The following is a 14,295-nucleotide window of genomic DNA, read 5'->3' as shown; positions in this document are numbered from 1 at the left end:
CTCCAAATGTATGTAAATCCTAACTCTCAGAATCCACTGCAACAACCAACCCAGCACAGATATCGGAATCACAGCTCGAGAGTTCCCAAGCTTCTCCTTACAGTCTTTCTTATATAAAGGCACAACATTAACCACCCTCCAGTCCTTCAGCACCTCACCCATGGCTGTGGATGTTGCAAATATCTCTGCTAGAGATGCCCCAAATTCCTTCCCCAACTTCCCACACCATCCTCGGATACACTTGATCAGGTCCCAGTGAGTTATTAACTTTTATGTTTTTTAAAACCTCCAAAACTTCCTCTTGTATAATATGGACTGTGTCTTATGACATCAATGTTTATTTCCTGGAGCTCCCTCACCTCTATGTTATTTTCCATTGTAGAAACTCCTGCGAAATATTTGTTCAGTATCTCTCCCATCTCCTGTAGTTCCCCACAATGACAATCCCGATTACTTTTTTCCCTGAATCTGAGAGTTGGTGTGTCACATTGGTGTTTGTTAAAGGGTTTGGGCTGGTAACTACATCCCAGATATCCCACTTGTTTAAAACCATGGGTTTCACATGGAGCTGTCACTTGCCGACATAGACAGTGGTCACCTCCATCCTCTTGAGGTCTGTTTTCTGAGCCTGCAGGAATAATGTGAAACCTCATCCTCACACCGACACAACCCGCCAGTGGTTTTCCATCTCCTGAAGTGTGAGAATCCATGAGACAGACAGATGAGGTTCCCCATCTCCAGGGAATGCACAGTCAACATGGGTTGGGGTTTTTTTTTAGGTGAATCATTTCTGCAACAAATAAACTATGAACTCTTTATTTTTTAGACTTTAATGGACAGCTTTTGTTGTCCATTCCAATTCCCCTGACTGAGTGGTTTTCTAAGCCATTTGAAGTGGGCAGTTAAGGACAAAGTACATTACTGGAGTCTGATGTGGAGCAGACTTGGAAATGGTGGCAGATATCATTGCCTAAAGGACGTTGATAAATCAGAAGGGTCTTGGTGCTTTCGAGAATCTGAGGAGATCCCAAAATACTTCCCATTCTGTGAAGTACTCATTTGAAGAAAGAAAACAGTTGGAAGGCAGCAAAAAGAGGATTCTGGGTAATCCAAGATGGAGGATGGGAAAAATTTCTGGCCGTAACAGGCTGCTCCTTTTTTGAGGTATTTCAGGTGTTGAAGGTGATCTCCTCGAATTCCAGGAGCAGCAAATACTGTTTAAGTGCTGCTGCATTGTTTTGGAACTTTGGGCAAAAAATGTCAAATTAGCAGCACTTTTAAAAGGGGGAGGAACAGACAAAGGCAACACATGGTTAGGTCAGTGCAGGACAGGGAGACAGAAAAGGAAACCCACACTGCTAACTGACACAGCAGTGAACCTGCTCAGTTACTGCCTTTGTTGTTTGAATTGATGTATCACTGGACATCGTAGTGCGCCTGAGAAAATTAACAGACAATGAAATTGACAACTAATCTTGGAGGAACCTGTTTGGGAGAGGTCACAGCACAGAAACAGATAAGTGAATATTTTTAAGTGTGGCCTGACAGAAAGTCTGCAGTAGTGAGTAGAGTGGTTTCTTTCTTGATTACATGTTTTATTGAAATATGTCTCTTGATTAAACTTAAAAATATAAGCATTAAGTTAGCCTGGAGCAGGAGAGGAATAAGACAGTCCTATTTTCTGGGTCTGCAAATTGGAAGAAGCAAAAATGGCCTGGTGAAGAGTGATATGCCCTTCCTGTTGAATGTGATCGTTCTGAGAGAGTTTACATGTTACTGAGAATTATATCTGCAATAAATGCTTTTGGTTGCAAATCCTTTCATATCGAATGTATCGGTTGGAGAGACAGTTAAGGGCTATGAAGAATTTACAAGAGCAAGGTGGCGTGATGGATGGCAGTTATAGGAAGGGGGAAAAGTTGCAGATACAGTCACATAGATGGGTTATGTCCAGGAAAGGTAAGAGAGGTAGGCAGGTAATGCAGGGTTTTCTGTGACTATCCCCATTTCAAACAGGTATGCTGTTTTGGGAAATGCAGGGGATGATGGATTCTCAGGTGAATGTAGCAAGAACAGCCAAGTTTCTGGTATTGAGATAGGCTCTGATGCAATGAGGGGTATGTCGAGTTCCAAGAGATCGGTTGTGTTAGGGGACTCTCTAGTCTGAGGTACAGACAGACGTTTCTGTGGCCATCAGCGAGAAAGCAGAATGATGTGTTGCTTCCCTGGCGCCAGGATCAAGGATGTCTCAGAGGGGGTGCAGAATGTTCTCACAGGGGAGAGGGATCAGCATGAGGTCATTGTCCATGTTGGAAAAAAACAACATAGGAAGGGAAATGGTTAAGATTCAGAAGGGAGATTACAGAGAGTTTTGCAGGAATTTAAAATGGAGGTCCTCGAGAGTAGTAATATCTGGATTATTCCCAGTGCTACGAGCTAGTGAGGGCAAGAATAGGAGGGTAGAGCAGATGAATGCATGGCTGAGGAGCTGGTGTATGGGTGAAGGATTCACACATTTGGATCATTGGAATCTCTTCTGTGGTAGAAATGACCTGGACAAGAGGGACGGATTGTTCCTGAATTGGAAGCAGACTAATATACTGGCAGGGAAATTTGCCTGAGCTGGGCAGGAGGGCTTAAACTAGTAACGTTGGGCGGGGGGGGGGGCGGGGGTGGTGTGGGGGGGTTGGGGAGGAACCCAGGGAGATAGTGAGGAAGGAGATTAATCTGAGACTGGTACAGTTGAGAACAGAAGTGATTCAAACAGTCAGGACAGACAGGGACAAAGCAGAGAACAAGGTAGGACTGTTAAATTAAACTGCATTTATTTCAATGCAAGGAGCCTAACAGGGAAGGCAGATGAACTCAGGGCATGGTTGGGAACATGGGACTGGCATATCACAGCAAATACAGGGACATGGCTCAGGGATGGGCAGAACTAGCAGCTTAATGTTCCAGGATACAAATGCTACAGGAAGGATAGAAAGGGAGGCAAGAGAGGAGGGAGAGTGGCGTTTTTGATAAGGGATAGCCTTACAGCTGTGCTGAGGGAGGATATTCCTGGAAATACATCCAGGGAAGTTATCTGGGGGAAACTGAGAAATAAGTAAGGGATGATAACCTTATTTGGATTGTATTACTGACCCCCGAACAGTCAGAGGGAAATTGAGAAACAAACTTGTCAGGAGATCTCAGCTTTCTGTAAGAATAAGAGGGTGGTTATGGTAGGGGACTTTAACTTTCCAAACATAGACTGGGACTGCCATAGTGTTAAGGGTTTAGATGGAGAGGAATTTGTTAAGTGCGTACAAGACAATTTTATGATTCAGTATGTGGATGTACCTACCAGGGAATGTGCAAAACCTGACTACTCTTGGGAAATAAGGCAGGGCAGGTGACTGAGGTGTCAGTGGGGGAGCACTTTGTGGCCAGCGACCATAATTCCACGAGATTTAAGAGTGATGGAAAAGGATAGACTAGATCTAAAAGTTGAAGTACTAAATTGGAGAGAGTCTAATTTTACAGTATGAGGCAAGTACATTTGAAAGCTGATTAGGGGCAGATGTTCGCAAGTAAAGGGACGGCTGGAAAATGGGGAGTCTTCAGAAATGAGATAACGAGAATCCAGAGAAAGTACATTCCTGTTAGGGTGAAAGGAAAGGCTGGTAGGTATAGGGAATGCTGGATGACTAAAGAAATTGAGGGTTCGCTTAAGAAAAAGAAGGAAGCATATGTAAGGTATAGACAGGATAGATTGAGTGAATCCTGAGAAGAGTATAAAGGCAGTAGGAGTATACTTAAGAGGGAAATCAGGCGGGTAAAAAGGGAAATGACATACCTTTGGCAAATAGAGTTAAGGAGAATCCAAAGATTTTTACAATACATTAAGGACAAAAGGATAACTCGGGAGAGAATAGGGGCCCTCAAAGATCAGCAAGGCGGCCTTTGTGTGGAGCCACAGAAAATGTGGGAGATACTCAGTGAGTATTTTGCATCAGTATTTACTGTGGAAAAGGTTATGGAAGATATAGAAAGTAGCGAAGTAAATGGTGACACCTTGGAATATGTCCATATTACAGAGGAAGAAGTGCAGGATGTCCTGAAATGCATAAACGTGAATAAATCTCCAGGACCTGATTAGGTGTACCCTAGAACTCTTTGAGAAGCTAGAGAAGTGATTGCTGGGCCTCTTGCTGAGATTTTTGGATCATCAATAGTCACAGGTGAGGTGCCAGGAGACTGGAGGTTGGCTCACATGGTGCCACTATTTAAGGAGGTTAGTAAAGACAAGCCAGGGATCTATAACCAGTCAGCCTGATGTCAGTGGTGGGCAAGTTGTTGGAGGGAATCCTGAGGGAGAGGATATGCAAGTATTTGGAAAGGTAAGGACTGATTAGGGATAATCAACATGGCTTTGTGCGTGGGAAATCATGTCTCACAAACTTGATTGAGGTTTTTGAAAAAAGTAACAAAGAGGATTGATGAAGGCAGAATGGTAGATGTGATCTACATGGACTTCAGTAAAGTGTTTGACAAGTTTCCCCATGGGAGATCGATTAGCAAGGTTAGATCTCATGGAATACAGGGAGAACTAGCCATTTGGATACAGAACTGGCACAAAGTTAGAAGACAGAGGGTGGTAGTGGAGGGTGGTTTTTCAGACTGGAGTCCTGTGATCAGTGAAGTGCCACACGGATCGGTGCTGGGTCCTCGACTTTTTGTAATTTACATAAATGATTTGGATACAATCATAAGAGGTACAGTTAGTGAGTCTGCAGATGACACCAAAATTGGAGGTGTAGTGGACAGTGAAGAAGGTTATCTCAGATTACAACAGGATCTTGATCAGTTGGGCCAATGGGCTGAGAAGTGGCATATGGAGTTTAATTCATATAAATGCGAGATGCTGCATTTTTGGAAAGCAAATCTTCGTAGGACTGGTGAGGTCCTCGAGAGTGTTGCTGAACAAAGAGACCTTGGAGTGCAGATTCATAGTTCCTTGAAAGTGGAGTTGCAGGTAGATTGGATAGTGAAGAAGGCATTTGATATGTTTCCTTTTCTTGGTCAGAGTATTGAGTACAGGAGTTGGGAGGTGATGATGCAGCTGTACATGGTATTGGTTAGGCTTCTGCTGGAATATTGTCTGCAATTTTGGTTGTCTTTCTATCGGAAAGATGTTGTGAACCTTGAAAGGGTTCAGAAAAGATTTACAAGGATTTTGTCAGGGTTGGAGGATTTGAACTATAGAGAGAGGCTGAACAGGCTGGGATTATTTTCCCTGGAGCGTCATATACTGAGGGGTGACCTTATAGAGGTTTACAACATTATGAGGGGTGTTGAGACGGAAACCGAATGGTCTCGTCTCTACGTGTTCGTTGGAAGGAGAGATCAAACCGGCTAGAGTTTGGAGCAAAAACACCGTTTATTACAGGATCAAAACTGGCAAACTATACAACGAATTCAAAGGCATGCAATTCGTTGGAGAAGGCGTTCTGTCTCTCCCTTCGGATCTGGTGCAGTTGTACTTCGCGCTTCCTCGAGTTCCCGGTCAGGTTCCCCTTGTTCGGCTCTTTCATTGGTCGGTTCACCTATCTGTGAAGGGATTAGTGTCTCTATTGGCTGCCCCGAGATACCTGTCCCACTCCTGCTGTGCCGAACAATGGGTAGACATCCTGGGTTCGGCAGTTTCCGATCTTGTAAATTAAAAGTTTATTGTTGGAAGGGTTTCCTCATTGCTATGCGTCTGGCTGTCTGGGCGTTCACAATAGTTCTCCATAGTTGAATATACAGATATTATCATTTAACACAGGACCCGAATGAGTTTGACGTCAGCGGAGGCATTAGCAAGTACTTTATCAATCAAGTGTGGTATCGGTGCGATTTACACTATCCGATAGTTACCGGTTTCCTTTATTAACAATGAGAGTGTAATAGGATGATCTGAAACTGACGGACATGTTCTAATCCCCCAGGAATGTGGCCCCAGGCAGGCAGTCCTGCAGTGGCTGGGTTTACTTTACATGGCTGTGTTTTAGCTGGTATCTGACAGTGTCTGCTTTAATAATGGTGCTCCCCTCCCTAGCCCCAATGTAGGTACCCCGATAGCAGATTCTCCCCAACAGGGGTATGGATAGGATAAACAGACAAAGACTTTTCCCTGGGGTGGGGGAGTCCAGAACTAGCGAGCATAGGTTTAGGGTGAGAGGGAAAGATATAAAAGAGACCTAAGGGGTAACTTTTGCACACAGAGGGTGGTACATGGAATAAATGTGCTGCCAGAAGAAGTGGTGGAGGCTGGTACAATTGCAACATTTAAAAGGAATCTGGATGGGTATATGAATAGGAAGGGTTTAGAGGGATATGGGCCTGGTGCTGGCAGGTGGGACTAGATTGGGTTGGGATATTTGGTCGGCATGGACGCGTTGAATCAAAGGGTCTGTTTCCACGCTGTACATCTCTATGACTCTATGACTCTATGAATGCTTGCTCAGACACTAGGAGGACCTCTATTCTGTAAATAGTTTACAAATGGTGCCATTCCTAAAGGGGGAACAGGTTCTCAGTTTCTCACCTCATCGACACTGTCTCACCTGCCACAGCACAGCATTACTTCTCTCTGCTGGGCACTGGGATCCAGCTGGATTTTAACCCCGAAGGGGAACTGGAACCCCCAACATGCTGGCATCAAAAGTGGGAGTGCAGCCACATGAGCTGCTGCTGATAGTTCCAAATACAGTTCCCGTGGGTCACTTCGACTTGATGCTGACTTGCTTCTTCTCTGACAGCTCAAACAGATCAGATCAGGAAATGGCTGCAGGCAATATTTATAGGTATTTCATTGTACAACTGATTTCCTCTCTATCCCCAATATCGGCCCTAAATCTGGACACAACATTCAAGGAGTGAATTTAAAATTCCATTTGTTAGAAAAATGCAAATTCTCCATCAATAAAATGCTGTTTTAATTTTGCGGGGATTATTGAAGTTGTTCCAATGTTTCTGCATGACATGGTTAGTATTTTTTGGACCTCCACATTTTCTAACTACAGTGTAAACCCTTGGATTTTTCCAGAAATGATGAAGAAACAAATGGAGTGCATTTTATCAATTACAGTTTCCCAGAGAGAGATAATAAACAAGCATTGTTTACATCACACTTACCGATGCTGTTGATCTGTATCCTATAACTGCAGTTCTTCTCTCTTACATTGTTGACTGACACATGAACAATTTCACTGGGTTTTGTTCCCTGAGTATTTGAGGCTGTGCAGTAATATTGATGATGTTGCTGTGTGAAGGATTGACAATGTAGATCCAGTTTATTGGTGTCAGAGATCATTGAATCTTGTGATGGCATCTTCTCAGACCATGTGTAGTGGATGGGGAGGGATCCCCGGGCAGACTCACAGGTCACTGAAAACCCAGACCATGAGGTTTTTGGTTGGGATAAAAATCGAAGCCCAGGAACAGAGACAGCTTCTGTGGGAAAGAAACAATTTTTGAGAGATCAAAAAATCAAATATCCCCCAACTCTTTGTCACTTTTCTTCCTGGATAAACATTGATAAGATATATCAGCAGAGAGTATCTTTTGAAAAGATCAATGAGACATTTACCTTCAGAGATGTGCAGATTTACGGTAAACAGGAGGTCAAGCTCAATACCAGGAAACTCAATCCCACAGCTGTATCGTCCGGCATCACTCCATTGAAGATTCTTGATTGTGACAAGAAATATTCCTTGTGTTTTGTTGTCAGTGATTGATATTCTCCCATTTGGCCAATTTGTCATTGCTATTACCTTACACTGACGAGTCCATCCGAGACACCAATATTTTATGTGTGACTGGTACCACCGTGCTTCGTAGTGACAAGATATTGTGATCGCTCTTCCCAAAATTCCCGTTACATCTTTCTCTGCCCATAAATCACCTGAAACGGAGGAGAATCAAATTGATAAATTTGACTGGATTGAATTGCTTAATATAAACATTAACATTTTAATCAGCTCCATTCCATCGAGTTCATGATGAAGGCAATCCTTTGTCACAGCCTCAGGATGTTCCAAATTCCCAGGATGGGAAACATTTCTGGCTGTAAGAGCTGCTCCTTTTTTTGAGGTATTTTAGGTGTTGGAGGTGATTTCCACGAATTCCAGAAGCAGCAATTATTGTTTATCTGCTGTTGCATTGTTTTGGAACTTTGGAAAAAAAAGTCAAAACAACAGCAGTTTAAAAGGGAGAAGAGCAGACAAAGGAAGCACATGGTGAGGACAGTGCAGGAGAGAGAGAGAGAGAGAGAAAACCTGCACAGTTACTGCCTTTGCTGTTTGAATTCGTGTATCGCTGGACATCGCAGCGCATCTGGGAAAATTAACAATCAGTGAAGTTCACACCGAATCTTGGAGGAACTGTTGGACGAAGTTCACAGTACACAATCAGAGAAGGTAATTGTTGTTTTAAGCCTGTCCAAGCGAAAGGCTGCAGTAGTGGGTACAGTGGATTCTTTCATGATTATATGGTTTTGTAAATAAGCCTCTTGATTAAACTTAAAATATAAGCCATAGCTATTAATTTAACCTGGGGCAGTGTTTGTCGAGGAATAAGACGGTGTTATTTTCTGGGTCTGTAGATTGTGAAGGAGCAAAAATAGTCACAGGTGAGATGCCGGAAGAGTGAATGTTGGCAAACGTGATGTCACTGTTTAAGAAGGGTGGTAAGGACAAGCCAAGGAACTACAGACCAGTGAGCCTGACCTCGGTGGTGGGCAAGGTGTTGGAGGGAATCCTGACGGACAGGATGTATATGTGTTTGGAAAGGCCAGGCCTGATTCGGGATAGTCAACATGGCTTTGTGCTTGAGAAATCATGTCTCACAAAACTTGATTGAGTTTTTTGAAGAAATAACAAAGAAGATTGATGAGGGCAGAGCAGTAGATGTGATCTATATCGACTTCATGAAGGCGTTCAACAACGTTCCCCATGGGGCACTGATTAGCAAGATTAGATCTCATGGAATACAGGGAGAACCAGCCATTTGGATACAGAACTGGCTCAAAGGTAGAAGACAGAGGGTGGTGGTGGAGGGTTGTTTTTCAGACTGGAGGCCAGTGATCAGGATCAGTGCTGGGCCCTTTACTTTTTGACATTTACATAAATGATTTGGTTACGAGCATAAGAGGTACAGTTAGTAAGTTTGCAGATGACACCTAAATTGAAGGTGTAATAGACACCGAAGAGGGTTACCTCAGATTACAACAGGATCTTGATCAGATGGGCCAATGAGCTGAGAAGTGGCAGGAGTTTAATTCAGATAGATGCGAGGTGCTGCATTTTGGGAAAGCAAATCTAAGCAGGACTTATACACTTAATGATAATGTCCTAGGGAGTGTTGCTGAACAAAGAGATCTTGGAGTGCAGGTTCATAGCTCCTTGAAAGTGGAGTCGCAGGTAGATAGGATAGTGAAGAAGGCGTTTGGTATGCTTTCCTTCATTGGTCAGAGTATTGAGTATAGGAGTTGGGAGGTCATGTTGCGGCTGTACAGGACATTGGTTAGGCTACTGTTGGAATATTGCATGCAGCTCTGGTCTGCTTCCTATCGGAAAGATGTTGTGAAACTTGAAAGGGTTCAGAAAAGATTTACACGGATGTTGCCAGGGTTGGAAGATCTGAGCTACAGGGAGAGGCTGAAAAGACTGGGGCTGTTTTCCCTGGAGCGTCGGAGACTGAGGGGTGACCTTATAGAGGTTTAGAAATTTTTGAGGAGCATGGATAGGATAAATAGACAAAGTCTTTTCCCTGGGGTCGGGGAGTCCAGAACTAGAGGGCATAGTTTTAGGGTGAGAGGGGAAAGATATAAAAGGGACCTAAGGGGCAAGTTTTTCATGCAGAGGGTGGACCTGTATGGAATGAGTTACCAGAGGATGCGGTGGAGGCTGGTACAGTTGAACATTTAAGAGGCATTTGGATGGGTATATGAATAGGAAGGGTTTGGATGGATATGGGCTGGGCGCTGGCAGGTGGGACGAGATTGGGTTGGAATATCCGGTCAGCAAGGAGGAGTTGGACCGAAGGGTCTGTTTCCATGCTGTACATCTCTATGACTCTATGAATGATTGAAGTAGTCGGGATATTTTCATACACCACCGGCCGAGCTTTGCGACAATCTTGGAAATTGGGTTTGTGCTGTCCGCTGTGGGCTCTAACTCCACTGTGTGTGACATCATCGCAGTGTTGACCACACCCGCACACCCCAACCCCCATCCTCCCACCGCGAGGGCAGCCCAAGAGACAGGCTTGGATTGGAGTTGGCTGGGCACAGGTGCTGAAGGACCCTTACTCTGACTAGAGAACGAGGGTTTAATCCAGGGAGGAGAGGGGTGTGTGTAAAGTCATGGTGGGCTCTGGGCCTGCATTTTCAGGGCTCAACGTGTAGATACAATAGGTGACTCAGGCAAGATGATGACAGTCCTCAAGTGGGAGAGGAAGAGAATTGGAGTTCAGCAAGGGATGGTTCACAACGGGAGAGAGAGATCAATGTGTAGGACCTTGAGGGCAGGATGGTTTGTAATCACACATTGTTGTCTGTGTAAGGAGTGTAAAATAACATAAATAATTTACTGACTGTACCAGAGAGATGTTTCATGAGACAGTTCTTAAATTGCTGCAATGTTGTTTCCTGGTGTGGGAGAGGAACAGCCTATTGATGACTGGGGAGACTTTACTTCAATAAATACCAGACCAACAATCTTGTTGGGAGAACCACCCTTTTTGTGGAGAACAATTCTTGAGTAAAATGACAGAATGGAATTGAAATCTAAGGTGGAGAGGAGAAGAGAAAGGCATTCAGTTCATGAATATGTAAAGCTGATGCAAGTCAGGAGAAAGAGACCTCATTGGAAAAAGGAAAGCCTTGAATGAAAGAGAGTTGTGAAAACAGAGAGATTCATGCTTCAGGTTTCTGCCCGTGAAGTATTCTACATGAATTTGGTGGGCGAGAGCCACAAAATATTTCAGGAAGTTTTCATGGAACAGAATTCACGGAGTTCCAGTTTAGAGTAATGCCACACTGGGAATTTTAATCTTGAGTGTTTGATAATTCCTTGCTCATAAATGGAGAGTTTGCAATGATGAGAGCTGAAAATGTGTTGCTGGTTAAAGCACAGCAGGTTAGGCAGCATCTCAGGAATAGGAAATTCGACGTTTCGAGCATAAGCCCTTCATCAGGAATGAGAGAGAGTTTGCTAAGCAGGCTAAGATAAAAGGTAAGGAGGAGGGACTTGGGGGAGGGGCGTTCTGTGCAGAGGAGATGACCTGGGGGGTGCAGTGAGAGATAGACTCCAGCATCTGCAGACCTCATTTTTTACTCGAAGGTTGCAATGATGAGCAATAGTTTTAGTGTTACATTGTAATGTGTAAAACAGTGGGATTTAAAGAGAGTCAGCGACTTGATTCACGTTAATGACTGAAAGATAAAAGGCTTTTTCTGTGAAGAGAAATTAAACTAATCATCTACTTTTGCAACTGAGCCGCACAAAACAATATTTAATCAACTCAAAATGTTTCCCTTGAGGGCTGATTACAACTCCAGATTTCAGTGTATCTTCAACATTAAAAACATTAGAAAAATTAAAGTAATTATGCTGCTTTTTTCACTCAAATGAAACATTATTTGGTCCATTTTTATTTAATTCAGAATTAATAAAGCTGCTCTCAAGTATTTGGGAACTGTGTCACATGGGATTGCAATATGTTCAGTAGAAGATATGTTTGTGATGTTGTTCAGGTATTTTTATATTTGTTCCTTTCAACATCCAAGACTTCCATATTTAGAGATACATGGGGTAGAAAAAGTCCATGCTGTGTCTGTTTTCTACAGCTTGTCACTTGCCTGAAGCCAGTCGCTGTAATGTGAGGGGTGTCACTCTGCATTGTGTAAGGCTGACCTGGAACCTCACCCAGTCCTGCTCCCTGGACTGGGCATGTTCGATGGATTTACAGGTTGGTAATGAACCTGTTCGACTTTGTGAGAACACACATGCTTTTGTGAAATGTGCTGGAGTGAGAATCAAACTCTCAGCATTTATCACAGCAAGAACAATGTAACCATTGTGTCACAAGCTCTCACTTTATCTGAATATGTACCTTCAAATATTTAAACATTTCTTCTGTATAAACCACACAGTGGACTTCAACAAACATTGATTATCTGAATATACAACTCAGATGGTCACTCACCGGGAATGGAACACATGAGGAGAATCAATATCCACATCGTTTTATTCTCAAAGGTCAGTTCAGTTCTTGATGTCAGTCCCACAGCTCTTGTTTCTCACATTGAAATAAGTGTGTGATGCAATGTCTGCAAGAAGCTAAATGAGGAACAGGATATACGAAGCCAGTTTGTGAAACTACAGTAGGCCAGATGGGGAAAGTTCACTGTGAAGACATTTATTTTGATTAGTCGTGTTTAACAGAAAAACTGATTTAATTTCCAATGAAAGAATAGAATGTTCTGAAATCAAGAAAGTTAAAAAATCAAGTGTTGAGGATAATGTTGATCCAAACTCAGTATTTATACTGAAATCTCAGTTGAATGACAACTGACATATTCTCCCATGTTATAAAATTTCAACAAACACTTTTTTGCAAATAAATTTTTTTTGCAAAAAAAATCTTGCAGCTAAGAGTAGAATTGTTTTGAATATTTTGTCTGCTGGCAGAATATTCCTCCTATCATTAGTGCTGAATAATTATTGTGTCAGGATCTGAACTCCCAGATGTACAGGAGAAGGACACCCTCTGTTCCATTTCCACAAGATCCAAGTAAACAAGCCCTGGGGCCGATTTCAAGCAGAAACAGAAACTCAACAACGGAGAGAAAATTCAGGGAGAAGTGAATTGTGATTGAGTAACTGGGAGTGTGCTCCAGTTCCTCACAAAACAATATTTAATGAACTGCACTTCAAAAATAAAAGAAATAAAAACTCAAGATGTTTTGTTTGAGGGCTTATGACCACTCCAGTTTTCAGTCTGTATTCAACATTAAAGACATTGGAAAAATTACAATAATTTATTCCACACACGAACTTCTCTCTGTGTAAAATATTTGCCTCATTTCTCCGAAAAAATTTCCCCTCATGTTCTTTTTAAATATTTCTCCTCTCACCTTAAAAACATGCACCCAGGTTTTGAACAGACACCCGAGAGAAAAGACCTCATCCGTGCCGTTCAAGATCTTGTAAACCTCAAAAAGGTCACCTCTCAGCCTCCTCCACTCCAGTGAAAAAGGCCCCAGTCTTTTCAGTCCATTTTTGTTTATAAAACTCTCATTTCGCAGCAACTAACTACATTGCATTATTTCAAAGGACAGTCGTGGAGTTGCCTCATCTCCTCATCCATAATTCTCACCAACTAAGGTCACAAATAAAGAAAATTTGATCATTATCAGATTGTTCCTTGCAGAAGCTTGCTGTCACAAATTAACTGCTGTGGTTCCTAAAATGGAACAGACATGACAGTTCAAACAGTCTTTCACAGACTGTAAATGGTTGGACCTGCTCCAAGGTGAGGGTCCCTCTGGTGTACCGACTGACATGGGGCTTTGTATTCACCAGGACATGGTTGATGATGAGTGAGTCTGGTGAACCATGCTGGGTTTCATCTTTGAGAAGATCAAAGGGACTGACACCCTTCATCAACCGTGCTCATCCCCAGCCACAATGCTGAAGGCAGTGCCCCCACCTTAACCCTTAATATGGAAGGAGAGTCACTGGAGTCATTACCCAGAGACTGAACCAACGAGGACCATCGCAATGCTCTGTCTGGGAAACAGAAACAATACGTTGGGTAAATTCCTGGAGAACACTTGGAAACATTTGGGTGTTAATACCCCAATGGGGATGAAACCCCTCTGCTGTCAGGTTACCAGTGTCTGAGTGTCAGAAACAGAGAGCAGAGATCCCCCAGCCCCTGAATGACATGGACACTGTAGAATCAATTGGAAAAATAGACCAGATTGAAACATTAGATTCTGTGATGAAGCAGTGATAGCAGCAGTTATTAACAAAGTGAAGAATATCTGATCAAATTGTCAGGGATCCTGTAAAGTGACTTGCTCAGTGTCAAAGCCATATCCTGGTAGACGGTCACTCAGCAGTTTTTAAAAGACTGTTCTTCTGAGACAAATAATTGCAGGACTTGGAGCTGCCACAAAGCCCCTCCCTCATTCGGATGGATGTCCCATTTGCTCTGGGATGGTGCAGTGATCCACCCACAACATGGACATGAGCCTGTCCC

The 14,295-nt window shown here is 43.0% G+C and overlaps 1 protein-coding gene across 1 annotated transcript in view; it reads right to left on the bottom strand.

Annotated features, from left to right (window-relative positions):
- LOC132828092 (uncharacterized) overlaps positions 1-14,295 on the bottom strand; it is a 110,104-nt gene that overhangs the window by 32,990 nt on the left and 62,819 nt on the right. Inside the window, exon 7 of the mRNA XM_060845002.1 lies at positions 7,162-7,479. Coding sequence (XP_060700985.1) covers positions 7,162-7,479 — 318 coding nt within the window. The remainder of the gene's footprint in view (positions 1-7,161; positions 7,480-14,295) is intronic.

This window comes from Hemiscyllium ocellatum, chromosome 26, assembly GCF_020745735.1.
Source record: "Hemiscyllium ocellatum isolate sHemOce1 chromosome 26, sHemOce1.pat.X.cur, whole genome shotgun sequence".
Taxonomy (NCBI): Eukaryota; Metazoa; Chordata; class Chondrichthyes; order Orectolobiformes; family Hemiscylliidae; genus Hemiscyllium; species Hemiscyllium ocellatum.
The sequence above is the reverse complement of the archived record's forward strand: the minus strand, read 5'-3'. Positions and strand labels throughout refer to the sequence as shown.